This window comes from Lactuca virosa, chromosome 7 (assembly GCF_052849685.1).
Source record: "Lactuca virosa cultivar CGN04683 chromosome 7, Lactuca_virosa_CGN04683_v6, whole genome shotgun sequence".
Lineage (NCBI taxonomy): Eukaryota > Viridiplantae > Streptophyta > Magnoliopsida > Asterales > Asteraceae > Lactuca > Lactuca virosa.
The window spans coordinates 39,368,220-39,394,083 of NC_136432.1; the positions used below are offsets into that span (position 1 = coordinate 39,368,220).

The window sequence follows — 25,864 nt, forward strand, 5'->3', positions numbered from 1 at the left end:
CAGGCAAAGATGGGAGACTCAAGAAATCGGGTGCTTGAATCGTTTGGGGGTGCTGTCGATTGGTGGAAGTCGAGGTTGTGTTTCCGGTGGTGGTAATCGACGAGACAAGATCTTCGGAGTTCTTTAATTAATAGGAACAGAAGAGAAAGGAGAGCGAGGGCAAAGGAGGTCGCCGGTCTTTGGCCGGTTGCGAATGGGAAACGGAGGCTGTAAAGTTCGACCGGAAGAAGAAGCGAAGTGTAGCTCCGATTTATAACAAGTTTTTCTTCTTCTTATTTTGACTGTAAATCCATGAAGTTGAATCAACATGTTTATATGGGTGTTTGGGTTTGACTGTTTGACAGAAATTCGATGGGTGTTTGTATAAGTGATTGAGTTTGTTGTTTTCACATGGATGGGAGAAGAACACGAAGTTCGTTGTTCATGTGAGCTTGGATTCGTCTGTCGAATCCTTCAAGTCTGTGATTTGAAACTTCATCTGGATGTATGCACTCTGTCTTCATCCTTTTCCATATCACCAACCCTTATCTAGCCTTGATTTGAAACTTCATCGAACGTGCTAGTTCTATTTCAAGTTTCAAATGGGTTGATACACTAATGAAGCTTGTTTGATTTGGGGTTCTGTATGTTATCATCTCACTTCTCACCATGAAGTTACTAATTGGTCGCTAGATAATATTATTAGTCTTGGTAGCTGCTTTGTTCTCAATTTGGTTTCAATTCAATTTGTGTTTGAACCAGTCAATCTGTAGACCTTCACCTTGAAATTGCTTTTCAAACTCAGTAAGTGATCAAGTATCTTCACTATTCATCAGCGGTGGCTTTGCTTTCATTCACCCAAACTTTTATGCAGACATATTGGCTGTTGAAGCTGTCCCCCTTGACCGAGTCGACCCAGCCCAGGTACAAAAAGGCCTAAATGAGTTCACTCAGAAACTGAGTTCAGCCACAACTGACTTGGAGAAAACTGAAGCCCAAATCGGGGTGGATGTTCATAGTGCTCTTAACTTTGCTCTTACTGGTTAGAGTAAGGTGAGTGATTGCCTAATGGGTCTACTTTGTTGTGTGATCCTTTTGGATTAAATAATAATATGCCAGTCTTAATGGCTATTTGGAAGATTTTTGTTTGCATTTTTGTGGGGGGATGAATTTCATTTGATATCATATTTATACCTCTTTTGTTGTAGTAAGATCTATATAGGTCGCCTTCTCAGTTCTCAAAGACGATCGGACACTTAGGAGTTATGGTATACTACTTTCATCAAGTCATTACTGGTTATACATCTGCATGTTTACATGTTTACTCATTATGATTGACATCGTAATTTCAATCTGAAATGATTCAGATGCTATGATAAATTGATAATAGTTCTTATTCGATATTGAACATTAAGATCAATTTGTTTTGAATTATGTGTTTGTGTTATTAATCTTTTTTTTTTAATAAAGAGAATACCAAATTACTAATTTTGATAATATTCGTTTATAGTATTTCTATCAGAAAAGAATGTTTTTTTTATGATAATAATGAACATATTCTGTTAGAATGCACCGAATTAATATAATTATTGGTAAATGAATTCCAATTCTATCATAATGGAATCATGAATTCCAATTATGCTGGATTGGAATATGAATATTTTCTCACTAATTTATTCATTGGATTTGTTTCCACAGAAGCTGATGCTTGAAGAACGGACCACGAAATTTGAACGACGCCTCTTAGTAACATTATTCTTTTAGAATAAATTAGTGTATTTGTTAGATTTTGATGTTTTTTTCACGATTTGAAAGTTTTTTAGTTTTATCATTTAACAATAAATATAATTCTTAGCAATTGTTACATGTATTCTATAAGAATTAATATAATTTTTGTTGTAAATTCTGCAATTGCTGGTTCGAGGATTTGTTATTCTACAAAAAATATGTTCAAGAATATTTTTATTATTTTATGGTTCTAGAATATTTTTATTTTTGAACATACTCAAACATATTCTGTCAGAATGTCCGAATTAAAAACCTTATAATTCGTAAAATCCGAATTTTAATTATAAAAATTATGTTATAATTAAAATTAAAGTAATTAAAAAAATTAGAATTTTAAAATCAAGAGAGTTAATTATCCCAAAAAATATGGAATTTTCCTTTTTTAAATTTATCTCAATTGTCTAAAATACCCTTAGAATGAAATTAGATGGTATTTTTCAATTATCTTTAATTTAATAATATGTATTAATCACTTTCTTAAAATAAGTAAAATGATTGGTCCACATTTATACATACAATAATACAATAATTAGTTTAAATTGAATAACCTAAGCATATATATATATATATATATATATATATATATATATATATATATATATATATATATATATATATATAAAAGACAACTCACATTAAACACTTTTCATATGAATTAGTTGATAACTCTTGTAACCATATATATATATATATATATATATATATATATATATATATATATATATATATATTAAAACACATGGGAAGTTTCAACAGGAAACTTTCCATGTTTATAATTTTAACACTATATTTTTACTTTTTCTTAATTTTGTCACTAAAGTTTCAACAAACTTTTCCTTTTTATAATTTTGCCCCTTTATTTTTACTTCTTCATATTTTTGCCACTAAACATTCATTTTTACTTCTTTAAAACCCTTTTTCTTTATTCTTTTATAATTTTACCACTTTATTTTTACTTTTTTTATAATTTTGCCACTAAAGTTTCAACAAACATTTATTCTTTATAGTTTTGGTACTTTATTTTTACTAATTTCGCCACTAAAGTTTCACAAACTTTTCCTCTTTATAATTTTGGCACTTTATTTTTACTTCTTGATATTTTTGCCACTAAACTTTCACCCGTGCAACGCACGGGCCTTTTCCTAGTTATAATTATACTATTGATGTTTACGATGCCAAACCTTTTTTCTTGGTAGAACAAGTATTTCTCATGTGCACATGAAAACTTTATGTTACAAGTTCCACAAATTTACTTATGAATGAGTTGATTTGGATTATTTTTATTTTAAATGGTTAAATGATCATTCTTCAGTTGTTTTCTAGATTATATATTGTCGTTATATAATAATATTTCTTTTTATTATTTTTAACATATTACTCATTCACACAAATTGTAACTCTTTGAGCAAAAAAATCATGATTAACAGTAACACAAACAAAACGGGCCCAACTTTTTAACTCAAACTTGTTTTTGACTCTTTACCAACTCGATCCATCCATCCATTTTCCAGCTTTCGTAATTATGGTTGCTTTCATGCCTATGTTTCTTAGGCCCCATGAAAATGAGAAATCATGGCTCTTTTAAATATTTGATTTAGACATCTGACCATATTACTTGAAATAAATGGGAAGGAACCTTTAATGTGCATGACACACGTGGTTGATGGAAATAAAAGTAATTTCTTTTATTATCCCTAAATATTTCAAAATAATTGCAACAACTAAGACTTTTTTTTTTTAAATGACAAATATATTAAAACCAACATGTGGTAAGGCACCACACGGGAAAAGCAACAAAGAAAATTACATGCAGTTGAACGGGGAACAAATCCAATCACTTCAAGTACATTTTAAGGAATTACCCCTATAATTTACCTACCTGATCACCATTGTAACTATTGCGCCCGCCACATTAGCAGGGGAATGATTGGTTTTGTTAATACACTGTAATTCCTTGCTTTCCAGGTACACCATATCGACCCATATAGAAATGCCACCAAAAAATTCCTTTTTTCTGGACAGTGTCCCCGTTGAGCAGCGAAATTTACAACCTCCTCTACCTTTGAAAATCTCCTATGAGGGATATTGCACCAGTTTAATTTAGGATCCAAGCATACACATCATTAACAAACCGGCATAATGCCAAGCAAGTAATTAATCGAGAGTCTCTGAGTGATATGGATGTATTAGTGATATACTGAGTCATTTTATATTAATATATTACATAACAATTTATATATCAAGATCTAAATCTTTTCATGTTTACGGAATCCAAGCGTCAATGAGGCTTGGCTTATCACGATAAATTCGACATTATGACTTTACAAGAATACACTATGATGTATTCATACAAGTTAAGTTTAGACTTATAATAAAATTACATAAAATTTTGAGTTAAATGTGGTAAGTTTGACGCATCTCTTTTTAAATGAGTTTTATACTTTGTTAGCAACAAGTCAAATAGATAGAATAAAATAATCGCTAAAAAGGAGAAAAGTTAAATATGTATATTAGGGTGTAATCTTGTATTTTCCCATAAAAAAAACTTATCATTAAAGATATACGTGTATATATATACAAATACAAAGCCTCCATACAATGGGCCAAGCAAAACTAGCAATACAAAACACAATACAACTAATATAATAAGACTAACTGTTAACAGCCCCCCGCAGTTGGAACGAGAGGAGGATCCGTAACGTTTAAACTGGACCGAAAGTCAAGAAACATCGAAGATAGAAGACTCTTGGTAAAAAATGTCGGCATATTGAGACGAAGAAGGTACATGAAGAACCCGAACATGCCCAGTAGCAACCTTGTCACGAACAAAATGAAGATCAATTTCAATATGCTTAGTCCGTTGATGTTGAATTGGATTAGATGACATAAAAACGGCACTAACATTATCACGGTAAACAATTGATGATCGTTGAGGTGAGTAGTGCAACTCTAATAGTAAATTGCGGATCCAACAAATCTCAGCAACAGTATTAGCAACTCCCCGATACTTGGCCTCGTCACTAGACCGAGAGATAGTGTGTTGACGTTTGGATGACCAAGATAGAATATTATCCCCTAAAAACACACAGTAACCAGAAGTAGAACGTCGCGTGACAGGACAACCAGCCCAATCCGCATCAGAATAACCAATAAGCTCACGAGAAGGAAAGCTAAAAATCTGTAATCCATGACTAACAGTACCACGAACATAGCGCAAAATGCGTTTGAGAGCAGTGAAATGAGGCTCTCGAGGATCATGCATATATAAACAGATCTGCTGATCAGCATAAGAAAGATCTGGTCGGGTAAAGGTGAGATGCTGAAGGCACCTGCAATACTGCGATATAGAGTCGGATCATCAACTGGTGGACCCGAGCCATCAAGCTTCGAGGAAAGATCGGTCGGAGTACGTGCAGGTTTGCAATTGAGCATAGATGCACGTTCAAAAATCTCAGTGGCATATTTATGTTGAGACAAAAATAAACCATTAGTGGATCTAGTAACAGAGATACCCAAAAAATAATGCAAATCTCCCAGATCAGTCATAGAAAACTCAGCACTGAGAGTGGTGATGATTCTAGCAAGTAACTGAGATGATGAACTGGTGAGAATGATATCATCCACATATAACAGAAGATAGGCAAGATCAGATCCCTGTCTGTAAATAAATAAAGATGAGTCACTCCTGCTATGAACAAAACCAAGACGATAAATATAATTAGCAAAACGCTGAAACCAAGCGCGAGGCGCCTGTTTGAGACCATATAAAGATCTTTGTAATAAACAGACGTGATTCGGTCGGGATGAGTCCCGAAAACCCGGTGGCTGATGCATATAAACAGTCTCCTGAAGATGCCCATGAAGAAAGGCATTCTTGACATCAAGTTGTCGAATGGGCCACTTATGAGTAACTGCAATGCTGAGAACAGTAGGAATGGTGGCTGGTTTGACCACATGTGTGACAACCCGGAACTCCTATCTTGTACAACTATTCAAGTCAATCAATTTTAAACTCGTTTCTGTTGTCTGTTAGCACTGTTTAAGGGTTCGTTCAAGTGTTCTAAGCTTGAGTACAACCAAGGTTGAGATTAGGGATGAGTTATCAAGTCGTAAAGTAGCAAAATCGGGCCATACACTCTCTTAGGAGGTATGTACGGCCGTACACCCCCCCATAGCCGCACACTCAAGGTGGTGGGTCACCCACCCCTATATATGAGTAGACCCCCTTCCTTCATGCCTTTCTCCCCTTGGCCGCACACTACTCCTTTCTCTCTCAAGTTTCTTCAACCGTGAATCCTCCAAGGCTTCAAAAACATAAGTATTCCATCCTTTAGCTTGTTATACTTGAAAGACCTCTTGATTCAAGCCTTGGTTCATCAAGTTTCATCATGTTCTTCACCATTTTAAGGAGTACGGCCGCACACCTTCATGAGGTTAGCCGTACACTCCTTAAAGGCCCTCCAAAGTGAGAGTTTGACCCCTGTCTTCTAGTTGGACATGACCTTAGCCTTGTTTCACCTTAAGGTCGACAAATTGGGCATGAACATGAAGGGTGTACGGTCGCACACCCCTTTGTACGGCTGCACACACCCCATAGGGCCGTAAGCCCACTTATTGGCCTCAAACTTGCATTTCAACTAAGCATGGGACCTAGAACACTTCTTGGATGCTAGTTAGAACCTTGGAAACACCTCAAAAGCACATCTCATCATGAGTGTACGGTCGTACACTCATGGGCCGCACACCCATGGCCGTACACACCTTTAGGGTGGCCGTACACCTCCCTCACTCAATCACATATGGTTTTAACACTTAGTTCAAGTGTTTACAAGTCCCTAGAGTGGTTTCCTATCGTATCTAGTAGTGAAATACCCTAATTTGACTCCTATATGTGTTATTACATGTTAAATAGGATCCAATCGTGTTCAAGGCTTCACTTGACACTCAACATCCCATATCGATCCTTCATTCAAACCACTCACTCGAGGTGAGTTCATACCCCTACATTTTTATGAGTTTTTAATGTTTTCAGGGGGGAATACAAGTAAAAGCACAAGTAATCTTGTGTTCAAATATATTATTTTGTTATTAATATATTCCCATTATCAATATACATCGAATATAGAAATCAGTTTTACAAAACGTGTTAGGATACAAACCTTGCAAAAGCAGTTTTCAAAACTAAGGAAATGAACTTATGAATCTTGAAACGCAAGATATTATTCTATAAAGGATTCATGTTAATAACAAAAAGGGTTTTCCTGTATTATTATTCGTAAAGTCGTTAATCTAATTGGAGACACGTCCTTGGGCGCTTACAAACTTAACTAAGTGGAGGACTACCCCTTATAAACTAGAGTCTCCTTGAGGGAGAGCGTGATTTTTGTGTATAGATCTATACGGGACTGACTATCCCGCACCTTGCTGCTAGCTACAGTAGGACCGGCAGGTCTACGGGTGACAAAGTCATAAAGGATACTGGTGCCCGATTCGCGCCATATCAAGTTAATGTATGGTCATAAAGCTCGCAATGTAGATATCAACGATGTATTTACGTAATAATAGATCGAACGAACTAACTTTAGAGTTAATAACTAAGTGATCACAGGAGGGTATTATCAATACTTTCAGGATTCAGATCACCACGTTTTCAATTAGTTTTATTTATGTAATAAGACTAATATACATCACTGGAAGTAGCCAGGGTTATCAAAAGGAACAATGCTATAACGATATAAGTATGGTAGATACTTGTACTTTCCGATTTAGAACGGGTAATTCAATAACTTACAATAGGGGAAATGTAGGATTTCCGAGGGTAAACATCAGTATTTTATAAACAGATGGTCTATTAATCAACTAACGAATATTCATATTTCTTCCATAACTCCTTGGTTTATGCGTTACTAGTATGAACAAAGAAGTCATAGAAGAAATGGGTTTAATCATGCTTTTCTATAAGAAAATATGGGATTTTCTTGAAGAACACTTCAACAGATATCAAAGAATCATTTTACTTAAGGTTTATACATTTATTACACCAGATAGTATAAGGTTTTCTGGGAAAGATACCACACTTTTCAAAAGAACCGAGAACCGTCTTTCTAAAACAAAATGCTTATGAACTCACCAGCTTTATGCTGATACTCTTTCAAAACTTACTTGTATTCTCAGGGCTCTAGTAGACAGGTACATCCCCGAAGCTTTTGAGAAGACTACTATTACCGTACTGCGACTCCTGTATCTACTTGATGTTAGAATTTGAAATGTTTAAAATACTTATGTAAAACTTATACTTATTAATTTAATGGTTGGTTGTACTTTGATTACTATAATGCATGTGTTGTGATACTTAAATGGCGTCATCCGCCCCCGAACGTTTCCGCCGCTCCGGTTTGGGAGTGTGACAACAGGGCTAAATGTCTCATCACAATCAATACCGGGTCTTTGAATTCTACCATTGGCAACAAGGCGTGCCTTATAGCGAGCAAGGGATCCATCTGCATTCATTTTCTTTTTTAAACAACCAAATACAGTTAATAACATTAGCATCGGGGGGCGGGGAACAAGCACCCAAGTCCTGTTTGAAATAAGAGCAGAATATTATTCTGTCATTGCATTTAGCCAATTAGGATCTTTAAAGGCCTGCAGGTAAGTTTTAGGAATAGGAGAAGAAGAATCAACATGAAGATTGAGTCTGTGAACCGGTTTACAATGCCACGTTTTTCCTGAGTAAGCATAGGATGGTGAGATTGCATAGGAGTAGGAATGGTGATGGGAGTGGATGTACGAATGGAAGTAGAAGACGGAGGAACAGATTGAGAATCAGAGGAAGAATCGGCAGCGGAAGAAGAGGGATTGGAAGAGTCAGAATCAAGAGGAGGAGGAGTGTCGAGAGAGACGACATCAGAATTGGGAGAAGGAGGAGTGGGCACCTGTTGTCTGTCTTCGGTAAGGGTGGGATAGAGGCTAGGTATAGTAGGTACAGGTAAAGGAACATGTTCAAGAAACGAATATGAGGGAGAAGAATTTGGAGTCATAGACCCATAGGGAAAAACTGTTTCATCAAACACAACATGACGAGAGATTATGATTTTATGTGTATGAAGATCCAGACAACGATAGCCTTTGTGGTTGGTAGGGTATCCCAGGAAAACACATGGGGTGGAACGAGGGGAGAGTTTGTGAGGAGCAATAATATTAGGAAAGCAAAGACAACCAAACACACGTAAATGAGTGTAAGAAGGTGGTTGCTTAAATAGTTTGTGAAATGGAGTATCATTGTTAAGAGTGGTAGTAGGAAGAATGTTTAAGAGGTGGGTAGCCATGTGAAGAGCTTCAACCCAATAAGTAGGAGGGAGGCGGGCATGAAGTAAAAGAGTACGCACAACATTGTTGATGGTGCGAAGCATGCGTTCAGATTTTCCGTTTTGTTGGGATGTGTGAGGGTATGAAAAACGCATTTGGATTCCATGAGTGGCAAAGAATGAGTGAAAGTTATGGTTATTATATTCTCCCATTGTCACATTGAAACGATTTGATGTCTCTTTGAAATTGATTTTTAACATAAGCACGAAAATGCAAGAATTTAGAGAATAAATCAGATTTAGCACGTAATGGATACACCCACAAAAATTGAGAATAATTGTCAAGAAAGATAAAATTATATTTAATGCCACTAACACTAGCAACCGGAGAGGTCCATACATCATAATGAACAAGTTCAAATGGAAAAGTAGAAACAAAATTAGATAAACTAAAAGGTAATTTCACTTGTTTACCCATTTGACAAGAATGACACAAACTAGGAAGTTTATTACTAGAACATGGAATGAAATGACTATCAGCTAATAACTTGAAAACTTGATGACCGGGGTGACCAAGACGTTGATGCCAAAGAGACGAGGCCACAGAAAGAAGAGCTTGAGGTGTAGGAGAGGTGACCGGATAGAGATCACCGAAACTGTCACATCGGATGAGAATTTGTTTGGTCCGAAAATCCTTCACAGAGAAACCAAACGAGTCAAATTCAATAGAACAAGAATTATCAGTAACAAAGCGACGAACGGAAATGATATTTTTAATAATTTGAGAAGTGATTAAAATATTTTTAAGGTGAAGGGTGCGATAAGGATTGGGATATGGAACAGTGGTGTGGCCAACATTAGTAACTGGTATTAAAGATTCGTCACCAACTAACACAGAAGAAGAAAATTTACTTTTATCTAAAACAGTATTGAGTATACCTGCATCCCCGTGGAGATGAGAGGTTGCACCGGTGTCCATATACCATCCCCCGTGACCCGGATCGTTCATCGTCATTGTATTAAATATTTGAGGAAGATTTGTGGCCTGATTAGAAGTGTTGTTGGGTCAAGAATTTGGCTGAAATGGTTGCTGGACAGAAAAAGCACGTGGGGGTGGGCTGGCAGGAGGAGGCCCAAAAAACTGATGTGTTCCTTGTTGCTGGGCTTGAGCAAGAGTTGGCCCACGTTGCAGGTGTTGTTGCGTTGGACTTGGCAGAAGACCCACTTGACTAGTGGGCTGGTACCAGCCATATACCCAACCGTTTAAAGGTTGGTTTGATGCATTAGAAGAACGCGCCTGAGATTGCTGATGTCGGCCACCCCCAAATCGATTTCCACCTCTGTTTCAATGTTGACGACCACCACTCCTGCCCCCTCGAAAATTATTGGTGCTGCGATTTGGTGTATTAGAGGCGAGAGTCTCATTGGTGATAGTGTCGGTGGCAAGAACTGTGGCCGACGACGCATGATCAGAGTGAGATGCAATATTTTGGCGTGACTGATCTTGCGCCATGGAGGCTTCTTCTAGCAGGAGCATGGACCGGGTCTCCCAAAAGGTAGGAAGTGGATCTTTGTGGCGAATGATAGTCTTGATGTACTGAAACTTAGAAGACAACCCGTTAAGGGTGCATGCAACTAGATTATTTTCAGGGACAGTGGCACCCATGTTGTCTAATTGATCAGCTATGGACTTGATTCGGTTGCAATAATCAACAATAGAGGAATCACCAATGGAAACATTACGAATTTCATTGTCAAGTTGAATGATTTTGGAGTCCTTGTTGTCACGAAAGACTTTCTCAATCGTGTTCCAGACTTGATATGCAGAAGCTTTCTTTTTTAATATAGTGTGAAGAAGAGATAGAGAAAGAGTACCATAAATCCATGATTTGACAATGGAGTCAAGCCGTTCCCATTCAGTTTCGTCTTTGACATGATTCTTTTCATTCCGAGGTTGAAGATGATCAGCTACACCATAGCCGATACAATGAATCTCAAATAGCTCACTCCAGATATCATAATTCATTTGATCTAGATCAAGAACAAGAGGCACAACATGCTTGATGTTGATTGTAGAAGAAGGTTTTTCAGAAATCTTAGAAGAAGAAGATTCAACAGCAGACATGATGACAAGAAGAAGAAAAAAAAAAGAATGAGGAGATCGGCTAGGGTTTAGAGGATATTAAGCCTGATACCATGTAATCTTGTATTTTCCCATAAAAAACCTATCATTAAAGATATATATATATATATATATATATATATATATATATATATATATATATATATATATATATATATACACAAATACAAAGAAAAGGGCCTCCATACAATGGGCCAAGCAAAACTAGCAATACAAAACACAATACAACTAATATAATAAGACTCACGGTTAACATAGGGGTCATATTTTTGATGTTTGAGATAAAGCAATAGAGGGATTCGAGCCTTGCCGTTGATAGTGTGTTTGGTTTTCTCGAGTTTTCATTTCCTTCCATAGAGGAGTTCTTCACTAACCGGCCAGTCCGTTCATCTATCCTAATGGACTGCTCAGTATCTAATTAATTCCCACACATTAGCATGGAGTTTCTGATATGAGCTTGTTAAATAGGACGGATCTAAAGTCGCCTAAACGTATTTTAAATCATATAATTTCCAAAACCAACTTATTGAAAAATTAAATTAAACTATTATTTTTATAATATGCATTTTATCATTCTATTTGATGTATTAACTATTTATAATAAGAAAGTCATAAGAAGTGTTTGCAAGTCAATTCAACTCAATTCTACAAAATAAAAAGTAATTGTTTTATCAAAGTAGTCGAGATCATAATCTTATTTAAGATTGTACTATATTTTGTAAGATCATGATCATAAAATTATATCGAGATCAAGAAATCTTAACAAGATGAATTAGTCTTCAAATTTTGCCTGCAAAGTTTTGTTTATATGACACCTATTATAACTAGATGTTCAATGAAAAATCGATTATGTAATCAATTTTAACTTTTTAATTATTAACCATAACTTTTATTGTTACAAACCGTAAAATTAAGAAAAAACACAAGAGCATCATTAATCACAAAATAGATAACCTAGGTATCATAATGCTTTGCCTAAATTGAAATAAATGAACAAAATGATGATACTATATACAAGTTAAACTTAAACCATGCAGAACGAACAAAAACTAACAAGAAATCTCAAGTTTGAAACTTATCCAACTAAACAAATACAGATGAAACTGAATTTAGTGGGCCATATATATATATATATATATATATATATATATATATATATATATATATATATATATATATATATATATATAATTAATTAATGGTTTTACACTTTTACTTGTTCTATAATGGAGACAAAAATGAAACGAATCTTATTCCATCCAAAAATAAATGGATTAAAGATTGTGATTGATTAAAGCACATGACCAAACTATGCATCTTTGTTTTCATAGTGTCGGTATATGTATGTCGTCTAGGTGCATTTGGTAGATATGGATACTTAATTTGTTATATTTAACTACATATAAAAATCTTCTTTTAGTTTGGTTGTTGGGAGCTTATTAGAGACACCGCTTATTAGATATTTAGATATGATAAGGATTGCGTAATAACAAAATTAACACAATATTCATCACTTTATAACATAATAAAAATGGTAAAACATCAAATATATTAGGGAAAATGACATAAATGCCCTACAAACTTTCTAGGGTTTACCCATTTAGTCCCTAAAGTTTTTGTCGGGTTTTATGGGTCCCTAAACTAGGATATTATCTGCTCTTTTAGTCCCTATCAACCTGTAATAGCCGGTTCAGTGACCTTTTAGACCAAAAAAACTCACATTGTGCCCCTATAAAGCCAAAAAAATAAGTTTGGGGATCAAATCGCACAAGCTATCAGGAAAACTCTCAGTCTTCGTTCCAACAATATTATTATGGGAAAATTGGGAGATGTTAGTGTTCTTCTACCAGAAAAACTCTCAATCTTCGTTCCAACAGATTAGAAGGTGAAATCCCGAGTGAATTATGACGTCTCACTTCTATAAAAATTGTGGATCTTGCTGTTAACAATCTTTCTGGGTACCTACCGAAATGCTTTACAAACTTTAGTGTCATTTCTGGAAAAGAAACTTCCAGTCCGATTGTTCTTTATGATGCTCTTTTCCAAAATCAACTTCTAGGCAGTGCCACATTCGTGACTATGGGACGAGTTTCTTCATACAACACCATTCTTTATCTAGTGACAACATTAGACCTTTCGGATACAAGTTTTCTGGTTCAATTCCTGATGAACTTATGGCACTTTCAGGGTTATGCTACCTGAATCTTACAGAAAATCAATTAACAGGAAACATTCCCAACACTTTTGATGAAATGAGAGAACTCGAATCTTTGGATTTGTTTGTGAACCATCTTGATGGAAAGATTCCTTTGAGCTTGGTTGGGTTAACTGCTCTGAGTTTGTTGAACGTATCATACAACCATCTTACAGGAACAATCCCGACACCCGACAGGGTGTAAGCTTCAATCCTTCAATAAATTTAGTTTCATTGAAAATCATGCACTTTGTGGGGCTCCTCCTCCAGGTTGCCGACAAAAAACTGATGATACCAAGGTTTTGAAATACAAACAAAAGTAAATGTATACTCTCAAAGATTACCGGTTACTTTCTAGGTTTTGAAATACAAACAAAAGTAAATGTATACTCTCAAAGATTATATTTGTATATTTCTTAAAATTTTGTTCATCTAAATTTGATGAAAACAGAAGTTTAGAAACTTTACACGTAAAAGTGTTTTGGGAGGAATAAACCGAAAGAAAAAAGAAAGATATAGCCATATTTATATAAGGCTTTTCGTAAAGTTATCCAATATTTCCACTTTTTATAACATAACTATCACTTAAATCATTATTTGTTACGACTTGATCCCCGAACTTATTTTTTTGGCTTTATAGGGGCACAATGTGAGTTTTTTTTTGTCTAAAGGTCACTGAACCGACTATTACAGGTTGACATGGACTAAAAGAGCAGGTCATATCCTAGTTTAGGGACCCATAAAGCCCGACAAAAACTTTAGTGACTAAATGGGTAAACCCTAGATAGTTTGTAGGGCATTTATGTCATTTTCCCAATATATTATCTAGACAAAATTGTAAAAAGTGTCCATGTGGTTGTCAAAAAACAATGGTTTTAATCTGAAAAAAAATTAATGAAGCATTGTTGGTCTAATTTTGATATCTTATTTGATGTGTGATTTTAGCTTTTATGATTGGTATTTTGTATGGTTTTGGTTCATCGAACCAAAAACAACAAACATGCTCTTAAGTAAATCCTTTTTAATTTCTTTTATTTTTTTTTATTATTTTAGTAAAAACAATCTCACCTATCCCACTCTTCCCAAGTCACACCCACCCCACCACCTACTAAGGCATCCACCAGTTATACTAAGGCGTTTAAAAAAAAAACATCTTCATACCATTTTTTGATGCGCGGTGCAGCACACACGCAACACTTGTCATGTAACGTCCCAAAAATATCGAGTAAAATTTTTTATTTTAATTAAGTCAAAATCATTCATTCATCATCCCAAAAGACGATCAGAGTAAAAGCATTCTCAAAACATCAGAGTAAATCATAAACAATCATTGCTGAATAAATCTTCAGGGGATGCAGTGCGATCAAGTCAGATTTTTCCTTTTGAAAACGGAAATACCTGAAATCATAAACATAAAATGTAAGCTTAGTGAGTTCCCCAAAGTACCACATACCAATCATACAACTGGGATTAACCTTGGGGTATATTCCAACCCAATACACATATATGGGCCCAGCCTTGGGGTCTCGCCCTGGGGTGTTTTTCAACCCGATCAACATATATGGTCCCCGCCTCGGGGTATCTTTCAACCCAATCATACAATAGTGGGCCCCGCCCTGGGGTCTATTTCAACCCGAACATACGATAATGGGCCGCGCCCTGGGGTTTATTTCAACCCATCATACAAACTCATATAAGCCATATAACACCTATCATCCAAAATAGCACAATAATGGGTCGACATTGGTGCCTTCGACCCATGGATACGGTGAGAAGACTCACCTCACAGTCTGAAAGAATAGTTGTACGGATCACCGCTCTAAAAACTATCTCTAACGGTCACCTATACAATTAACAGGGACCCAAATCTCAAACTATAAATCAAATTACCTAAAATGCCCTTAAGTCAAACTTGGTCAAAATCCCGGTCAGAGTCAAAAGTCAACTAAGTCGATCGGGTTAACTCAGTTGAGTATGTTGGGCGTACTCAACACGTACGCGGGGCATACTACGTCTTGACCAAAAGTCGAGGGGCTGACCACGTACACGCATTATACCTTTTGGTACGCCCAACGTACACGGTTGCCATCCTCTCATTCCATTAAGAGCTTAATCCTTTAAGCTCTTTCGTTCAAAATCCAGATCTAGCCCTCAAATGATGTCCTTAACCATAAAGTTTCCAACTTTATGGTCTTGCATGGCTATTAAGTCTTCAACATCAAAAACCCTAACTTCTTAACTCATTAATACATCCAAGATGATGCATGTAGGAAAACTAGGGACCAAGGTCACATTTTTATGACTCCCAATAGCTTCATAAGGGATAGAGTTTCCAACTTTATCCATTAGGATAGTCCAAACAATCAAGATCTAGTCTTTAAGTCTCAGAGGGACCAAAAATGCATCTTTCTCAACTGAATCTATTAAGTCCAAGTCTCCAACCTTCATATCTGAATTAAAATGATGTTTAGATGGATAAAGTTAGATAAAGTTTCCAACTTTATCTATAACAAGGTCACAAACTTTCAAGGTCTAAACTTTATGCACTAAAGTGAGCAAAGAGATCATAAAACCCAAAACTAGCTAGATCTAACAAATGCATCATCAAGATTCAAGCTTTATACCTTCTGGAGTTGAGAAAAGCAATGTAGGCTCTAAATCCACAAGCTTGAGCTTCACCAAGCTTCAATGGTGGATTTCTTCTTCTTCAAGATTTACCCAAAAACACCTAATAAACACTCAAGAAGCTCAAAATCTTTACAAATGGGGCTAAGGTTTCGACATGAAGTTGTGGAGAGGATGGAGGCTAAATATGGAGAGAGTTTCCAAGAGTTAAGTTGCTTAAATATGGCTCAAGCCCGAAAAATTAGGGTTTGCACCCTGTGTAATTACGCCCAGCGTAATTAGCTACGCCCAATGTACTGGATAAAGTCTGTTTTTCATTTAAACTCCAAACGAACATAACTTTTTCGTTCTAACTCCGATTTTGGCGTTATTTATATCCACAGAAAGGTCTTGAAAAGCTCTACAACCCTATATTGTTAAATTTTGCTTGAGACAATTCAAACTCAAAATTATAAACCTTGCAAGCATTTTGACACCCATCTTTCCCCAATTCACCCTTGGTTCCCACTCACGATTCAAAGGCTTAGATCTCACAACCAAACTTGTTAACCTTCAATAAGGCCTAAACTTTACTTTATCGAAGCACCAAAGTCTTCACATAATCAATTTACGGCCCACGAGCCATGAATTACAGAATGATCCAAACAGGGTGTTACACTTGCCTTCTCGTAGTAGTTTGTTTTTTGGAATGCTTTAGACTACAAAACTTCTATGTATGTTTTGTGCGGTGCAGCACTTGACTTGCCTTTCAAACCTTTTCAGCTTTCATTTTTTCCAAGTTATTATTTTAGAATTTTTGTATAACTTTTTTTTTCTTAAACTTTGGTTTTTTCTAAACTTCGATTTACGGGTTTGATACAATTTCTTTTTATAGTTTCCACAATTTTTTATAACTTGATTAAAAAAAAAAACTTTGATTTTTTTTAATTTTTTTACCGTTTCTGTTAATAATATTTTCAGTTTCAGTTGCATCTTTTTTAACATGTGTAATTCTTTTATGAACTTTATAGACATCGTTTGCAATATTTTCTTAATTTTATTTTATTTTCTTTTTTTTATGTTTTTTAAAATTAGTTTTTTTCTAAAATAAAACTTATAGCTTCTTTTATATTTTTTTTAGAAATTTTATATTTTATTTTTTTTATATGTTCTTTTTAGTATTCTTTCAATGTTTTAAAACTATAATTATTAAAATTTCGGTGTTGAAAACTATTTTCAGTTTATAAAATTAGTTTATTTAAATTTCAGTTTACTGCAACAGTCTGCAAATGTTAAAAAACAAATATGTTTCTTATTACAGGCTGCAAACGTTTGGTCCACCTCTTCTACTGTAGAGTGTTGGCTTGTTGCAGAGGTGGTCCGCAGACTTCATGTATTTTCGTTTCAAAAAAATAAACACCTCCTTAAAGACATTGACTTCATATTTATCTTTCTCTCTCTCTCTCTATATATATATATATATATATATATATATATATATATATATATATATATATATATATATATCCATCTCTCTCTCTCTCTCTCTCTCTCTCTCTTTTATTGTTGTCAAACACAACCATGTGTCGGACCACAACCGCCGCAGGACCACCACTATCTCCACACATCTATTCCACCATCAGTACCAATGATAAGTCAAGATTTGCTTGTGTTTTGCCGAAAACCCCACCTGCAACGTCCTTCGTCTTCTCCAAATAGATTGTTAACGGAGGCAAGTGTTAGGGTTTCCTTGTCGCTGCCTCCTCCTCGTCTCTCTCTCTCTCTCTCTCTCTCTCTCTCTCTCTCTCTCTCGATGTCCTAGGTGGTCTAGGGTTTGCAAAGCCTAGCTTCATTCGGTGACGGCTTCCAGATCTGAAAATGACATGGAGATCTGAAAGACGACAGTACCCTTTGCGCTAGAACGTCGTCAACCTGAAAACCCTCTCCAGAACATTGCCCTTTTCTCCAGAACAACGTATCCCCCTCCCTCACACACACACTTACACAGATATGAAAACGCTTCAGATGTCATCAACAAGCCGACGTTAGGGTTACCATAGAGTTAGGGTTTCATTCTCTATTTCTGCTTCGGCACCAGATAATGTTACGGTTCCAGCAAAGTCGAGTTACAACGCCGTCGTCGGCGGTTCAGATCTACGAAAATCAACATAACGTTTTCAGGTCTACTTCTTCGAAAGTACAAATCTACATCACCTTATTTGGGTGGTCCAACGAAAAGGGGCGTCTCCGATTAATAGGGTGGTCCGCATGTGGTGGTGATCTAGCAACAGTGAAGAGAAAGAAAGAAATGGGGTTGATGTGTTAAAGAATAAGGAGTGGGTAGATAGGTTAGTAGGAGGTTAAATAAATTAATTTAGTTATTATAACAATTAAAAAACGAAAAATAAATAAATTAAAAACGTATAAAATAATTTTAAGTATATAGAAACCAAAATCATTAAAGATATCCAAGATCACACTAATGATACATCATTAAACATTCTTTTTTGTCAAAAGCATAATTTTTTTGGACAAATTTTGCAATTTTGTCTATAAATATGTACAAATAACAAGCATATATAATCTATATCTATAATCTCAAATATACATAATGCCACTATAATGTATAATGTATTAATACCATAGTTAATAATTTGGTTCTGCTACTCCGCCTCTTATTCAATAAGATTCAAGAGTGTATCTAACATGCCTCTTATTCAATGGGATTCAAGAGATACACCCGTCAGATATTGACTTCTTAAATTAATCTTCACCTAATCAGGGCAACCAACTATCAAACGACCTCATCCCCAACATGCCCCTGGACTAGAAAAGGAGAAGGCACAAGAAGAAACAGCAAAAGAGAAAAAAAGTCAATCTGTTTAAAGATCTATCAACCTGCAACTCTCGCCTTCGTAACCTAGGGCTACTACTCCCAGCCAGATGATACGAATTCGGAAACGTATACAAACTTTGCGAGTTCCCAAACACCCTAGAGTAAATCATTTCTCCGTACATCCATACATTCGGATTGTAACCATCGACGCCGTCACTGAAGCTTCCGTACGGTGGTTGACGGCCGGAACTGGGCGGGGATAAGAGGGCGGCGTGTGGCCGAGGCGGGATAACGGCGGTGGTGTTTGTAGTCTTGCCGCCAGGTTCGTTGTCGGAAAATGTTTTACCGCGGCCGTAAAGAGGGACGACGGAGGTGTGGGATATTTCGGATTTGCAGACGGGGCATGGCGGATTAGCGCCGGAATCGGTGGGGAAAGATAACCATTTGTAGATACACGGCCAGCAATAGAGGTGGCCGCATAGAGTGACCACCGGATCTTTAGCGAAGTCGAGGCAGATACTGCAGTCGAAACAGGGCAAAGACTTGTCGGGTTTAAATTCATCGGCGAAATAGTTTTCGCATTCCATTGCCAATTTGATTTGATTATTTAGTCCTGGAAGAAAGGTAGAGATTTAGTAAGAATAGAATACATGATACATAAATGAAATTCAACATTCATAATAGGATCATTGTTGCGTTTATAAGGATTAAGTAGCTCAGTCTACTTCATCTCACAATCATCCACAACTTTTCTGTGCGAAAGAAAAGAAATCCAAGCGTATGTCTGAAATTAAATAAAGAACAAGTACGAATCCATTTCTTATAACAACAACGCACACAATCAAAGTTTGTATAATAAAAATAGGAGTCGGAGGAATTACCGGAATATATAAAGGTTACAAAAAAGAAGCTATCGGATAATCGGAACTTGATCGGAATTTAGAGCTTTAACGAGAAAGGGAGGAAATGCGACTGAGGAAAGAGCGGGGGCATTTTGGGGGTTTTATAAAACACGCCCAACTCTATATATAGTGGGATAGAGTTGTGGCTGTAGGTGTTATTATGTTACCTTGCTAAAGCCTAAAAGTATGTTAGAAAGCAAAAAAAAAAAAAAAAAAACAAATATATCTGTGTTCCAAAATGTATCTAAATTATTATTTTTTTTTTTTCTCAAATTTGATATTTTATTTATTAATTTGTTACAATTTTTATTTCTTATCGTTCTGGTTAACCGGGTTGTCTGCATATAACATGATAATACTTCAGTTTTAATCACTATGGAAAAATGAACAAAATACACTAAGGGTTTTTTTTTTTCTTTTTCAATTTTGATATTAAGTTTTCAAAAACAAAATTCCAATTTTGACACACCATGTTTTTTTGTTTGAATATATATATATATATATATATATATATATATATATATATATATATATATATATATATATATATATATTCAATTTTGTTCAGTATGGACCATTTTTTATTTGAAATCATATAAATATTTTTTTATATTTGAAACCATATAAATATATTTTTTATCATTTAAAACCCACATTTTTTTTGTATAAATACAAAAATTTTACATTCAAACTATAATGTTATCTAATATGATATCGGAAACACAAAGCTTTGGGGTTGTTTTAATTACTAAGAGTCTGTTCTATATATTCATGATTTTTTGTTCTTGCAGATATACTTCTTCATTGCTTAACATTATTATACAAAAATCTTCTTTCAAAGAACTTCAAACAAAATAAATTATTCTATGTTTCTGACTTTTAGATTTTGCATGAAATTCATATCAAGTTTTCTTGGATTATCACAAATATAGTTTCGTGTTACTCCGTTACGTCAGTGTCATATAACCAAATAGTGAATGAAAAATATGGTTATAATATAATTAATATATATTTATACAAAATATTATGGTTTGAATGTAAAAAGTCTTGTATTTATACAAAAAATATGGTTTTTAAATAAAAAAAAATATATTTATACGGTTTCAAATGTAAAAAAAGTTATTTCTCAGTTTGAAATGGAGCAAAAAAAATGATGTTCGATTTTGTACAAAAAAAATGAAGTGACACGTCATTAAAACTGAACAAAATTGACAAAATGATGTTCGGTTTTGAACAAAAAATGGAGTGTCAACATTGAACAAAATTAGCAAAAATAATATTCGATTTGGAACAAAAAATAGAATGTCAGTATGAATAAAAAAACTAAGTATAAAAATTGAAACAAATGAAAACTTAGTGTCATTTGTAACACTTTTTATCAACTTTGATACCTCAACATGATATGTCATGTCATATCATCAAAACTGACACGTAATCAGACAACTGATTGACCGGTTAATAGTCAGACTTGTAACAAATTGATAAACGAAATATCAAATTTAATATAAAAATGAATGTTCATTATATAGAATAGGATTTAGGGTTGTTTAATAGATGATTATTTGATTGAGTCACAATTTGATTGAGTCTAGGTTTAATTAATTGTAATATCAACTAGAATTTGATCGAGTAATGCCCAGTTTTTTTTTTTTTATCAAATTCAATAAAAAGCTTATAAAACAGTTTTTTAATGTATTATTATGAGTTACTTATTGATTTAGCTGTAAAGATTATAAGCTCAAAATTAGAAAATCAGATAGAACTGATTGTAAAAAAAGTAATTTTTTTTAGAAAATAGAAAATTATTATATCATTTACAAAGAAATTCATATCTTTCACACAAAAGAATCATATCTTTTACGATCATTGATTTCGCAATAAAGTTTACTGTGAAATTTAAAACTTCCAACAATCTTTGTTTAAGGTACTTTGAATATTTCAACAATTACTCTATTTCATACTCGCTATTTTTTTGAACAAAATAGTTTTTTTTTTGTTAGATTTCATCAACAAAAGCCTTCAAAGAAAAAACATTACCAGTTTTGCAATGCTGTGAACGATTCCACAATGCTTAGAAAAGAATTTAAAAGAAAAGATTTTGTTCATCAAGATTTTTTTGTGGTAAAAATTATATAAATAAACAATTAATTACTTTGGCTAAGACAGTTTTGACTCATCTAGGGTTTGTTAAGAAATAAATTTAGTAAAATGATTAAAAAAGTGTTACCTAAGAAAACGAGATAGGTCCACCACATCAAATGGTTTAAAATGTATGTTAAAAATACTCATAATTCTGTAAATCATTTTATTAAAAAATTGTATTATTATCTCAATAATAAAGTTCTGTTTATTTAACAAATTAGTAGTTCATAATCCGTTATCCCTAATGGGAGATCATGTTGGTCCTACCACCACCGTCAATGAGAAATACCTCTTTTTTAATGGATATTGAATAATGAGAAATTAGAAAATTGACTTTTCGATTTTTCCAAAGACCATAACCACAAAAAAGATTTGATTTTGGACCATTATGATGTGGAAGGTGATCTATGGTGGATGTGGCAGTGATGGTGGAAGCTTCGGTGTTTGGGGGGGGGGGGGGATAAGGGTGGTATATGGTGGTTGGGTGGTGGTTGGATTGTAGGAATAGTGATGTTGTAAGGTGAAAAATGATAAACAGGGATTGAAGATAGAGAGATGGGGTATGAGCATTTTTTTTCTAATCTCACCAAAACCAAAATATCTATAATCTAATGTTGTAGGCATGTGATGTTGATTAAAAGTTGGGGGGTTTGATTTTGGTGGTGAGAATATGAGTTGAAGAATATGGGATGGTGTATGCTTTGTGTTTGTTTTTTATCCAAAACAAATGATGATAAGCATGTGTTCTCTCTCTTTTAGTTGTAAAAATTTGATAAGCTCCTTTGATAGACTTTCAAATAGTGAACTTTCATCCGGGTTATTTTATCATTGTTTGAAATTCTTGTGATTTATTAGTTTGTAATATGATAGAATTTCATATGGTGAAATTTAAAACGATGATGCTAATGGTGTGTGTGAGAGAGAGTCCCTTTCTTTCTCTTCTTATTTAAAATTAACAAAGCTATTTTTCTTTCTTATTTAAATTAATAAAACTATTAAAATAAATGTAAAAATAGACAAAAAAAAAATGACAAAATTGACCTTTCAACTTTTTCAGGGACCATAAACACAAAAAAGATTTGATTTTGGATTATCCATGCAAATTCAAAAGTTTTTAGACCTTATCCATATTTTTTTTTCTAACCATATGGACCAAATTTACGGTTTAATCTTAATTATATGTTTTTCATAAGAAAAGAAGGGTGAGTAGTGTGGTAGGTACACGAGTGGCATACTATATTTATATTAGCACGTATGCAACATTTTTCAAGGGAAATTAAATATGATATAACCACATATCTAAGTTTTATCAAATATTGCTATATTGTAAAAAAAAGGGAATAAATTATAAATTTTTACCGTTTATGAAAATAATAAGTGTGTACTATTAGTTTGTTTGGTAGCTAGAGTTTAAGAGCTTCTAGCTTTTAGTTTTTGAAAAAAAGTTCAATTTAAACAAAAAAAAAAAAAAAAACTTCGATTAAGAGTACAAGCATTCCCAACATAGTTTTGAAAAACGTTGAATGGCATGGCATACTTTCATTAAAGAGACAGAGGTCAAAGGCTATTTGTGAAAGTTTACTATGGCGATACTACTATCCTACACGTTTGTTGCTCAAGTTGTTATATAGTATATATTTTTTTAAAGTAACCTTTATGCTGTAGGGTTACTTTTGAAGACGTGGAAAGAATGCCCTATTAATTATAAAGTAGCAAAATTCTTTTGTACTGGACTACCTAATGGATGTTGTAATATGGATAAGATTTGGTTAAATCATTTATTGAATGACGTGTCATCACATTTGGATACGGATACATGGCTTGAAAAGTTGGTAATAGAATCATTGGGTTTAATGGCCTAATGGGTACACTCGGCAATGATAGATTAGGGAATGCATATTACTTTTAGGTTTGGTGGCAGAAAATGAATGAAATTTAGAGGAAAAGAATTTTAATTTTTTCGAATTCATGTGTTGGTAGGACTTAAATCGGAGAAAGAGATTCTAAAATGAAATAAATATTCAACAATATGGAGGAAAGTAAATTTTTTCCAAAGTTGTATAAAAAATATTCGTTCTCATCAAGAAAAATGAAGATTATAAAAATAACCATTTTACTTTTAAAAAAAACAACCTATCTCACGTTAAAGCATTTTTCTCCATTGCAGCTGACAAATTCTCCATATCGTCTTTTCCATTTTCGTCTACAACTCTCAAGCAAAAACACACGTCTCTCTCTCTCTCTCTCTCTCTCTCTCTCTCTCTCTCTCTCTCTCTCTCTCTCTCTCTCAGTGAATCGAATTTTTTTGAAAAATCGATTTTAGTGAGTTTTTTTTATGAATTTGCTTCTTGTGAATCGAATGAAAAGGGATAATGAATTTGCTTCATGTTAATTGTTGGCTGTTAATTTCGAATTTGAAATTTGCGATTTGCTTCCTTTGACTGTTGTCTACATGCTTTCTGATATCATGTTGAATTTGTGTTAAAAACTTGAACTGAAATCGTTGTTTGAAGGCCAAAGTATAATTTTTTTTATCAGCTAACGAATTTGCTTCAACATTTGTTTTATAGGTTTCCAAGGGCATTTCTGCTATTTTACATGAATTTCAATTTCATTTACTACAAACCAAAAAAAATCTGGAATTCATTTCAATTTCATTTCCTGCCAACCAAACAATATACGAAATTTGATTCAAATTACTGACATATTCATTTTTCAATTTCAATTTAAATTTATTCAACAAAATTCTACGAACAAAACAACACCTTGGAGTGTTGATAGTTATGTGGTATTGGAGTCTTATCAAAGGAGATGGAATAAGTATATGTCCTTATCAAAGTAAACATTTTTGGTTGGTGAGTTGGTTCATACATATTTTTGTTTCATGATTTAGATGTATCGGAATCCCGGGTGTATAATAAGTTATTATTTGCATTTATAGATGTTATTTTTTACTTAATATTTTGTTAGATTGTCTTAAAAATCAACATCTAATTCTTTGAACTTTGTAATTACTGAGAATAGTTCTTTACTAGATTTTTTTTTTAAATTCGATTGGTTGTTAAAATTAATGATTATGATCGTAAGATATTATTACGACCCCCACCATCCAAAAACGATCTATATCTTAGCAAAATTGATTTATGGATAAGATCAGAGTAGAATCATAAACTCGTAAATATGGTTGTAAAATTGTGTATATGATCATTTATAATGTTGATATATTAAAAAAATCATCAATAAAATGCTATTTCGTTTTTATCTTTTTATTAAGGTTTTATGTAATCTAGGAAAACATTTAAAATTGATTTATACTTTTATTTAAAAAAAACTAATATAATTGGATTTTAGAATTTATTATTCATTCATTTTTCTATTTTAATTAAATATGTAGACTAGTTTTTCTTTAGATTAGGAAATGAAATTTATGTGTCATTTATAGTTTTTGTTATAAATTTGTAATTTTTATTATGTATGTGAACAATAGATATTGACCTTAGGATGAGGTCTTCTTGTAAGTATTTATTTTTAGGGTGTGTTTGGTTATAAAAAAATTCAGTTTTTTATGAAAATCTTATAAATGAAAATGAAATTTTGAAAACACATTTGATTGATTTATTTTTCAAAAAAATTCAAGAAATGAAAATATATTGTTTTTCAAGTTGTATATAAATTAGAAAAGTGATTTTTATAATTTTCTAAATTTTAACAATAAAAAATGAAAATTCTATCAATTTTAACCAAACAAGTCTTTTCTAAAAATTTTATTGAAACTGAAAATAAAAACTCAACTTTATTTTCTTAAAATGTTTTCTAGAAAATTGTAAACAATTTTTTACAACCAAATACGTCATTAATGTTCATAATTCTCTAAAAATTGAAGTTCAAGTTCAAATATATTTATGAATTTGACTTAAAGTTAATTTTTAATATAATCTACAATTCATACGTAAGAATTAATTAATGATT

The 25,864-nt window shown here is 33.6% G+C and overlaps 1 protein-coding gene across 1 annotated transcript; it reads right to left on the reverse strand.

Annotated features, from left to right (window-relative positions):
- Positions 1-18,576: 18,576 nt before the first annotated feature.
- Positions 18,577-19,889, reverse strand: LOC145126219 (E3 ubiquitin-protein ligase RMA1H1-like). The gene is made up of 2 exons (XM_079061622.1): positions 19,733-19,889; positions 18,577-19,464 (listed from the first exon to the last, which is right to left on the reverse strand). The coding sequence occupies exon 2, from the start codon at positions 19,436-19,438 to the stop codon at positions 18,842-18,844; it is 597 nt and encodes a 198-aa protein (XP_078917748.1). The 5' UTR covers positions 19,439-19,464; positions 19,733-19,889; the 3' UTR covers positions 18,577-18,841.
- Between the last annotated feature and the right edge of the window lie 5,975 nt (positions 19,890-25,864).

What these genes read in the sequence shown, in the direction of transcription:
- LOC145126219 (XM_079061622.1), bottom strand. Translation starts at nt 19,438, where the DNA reads ATGGAATGCGAAAACTATTTCGCCGATGAATTTAAACCCGACAAGTCT.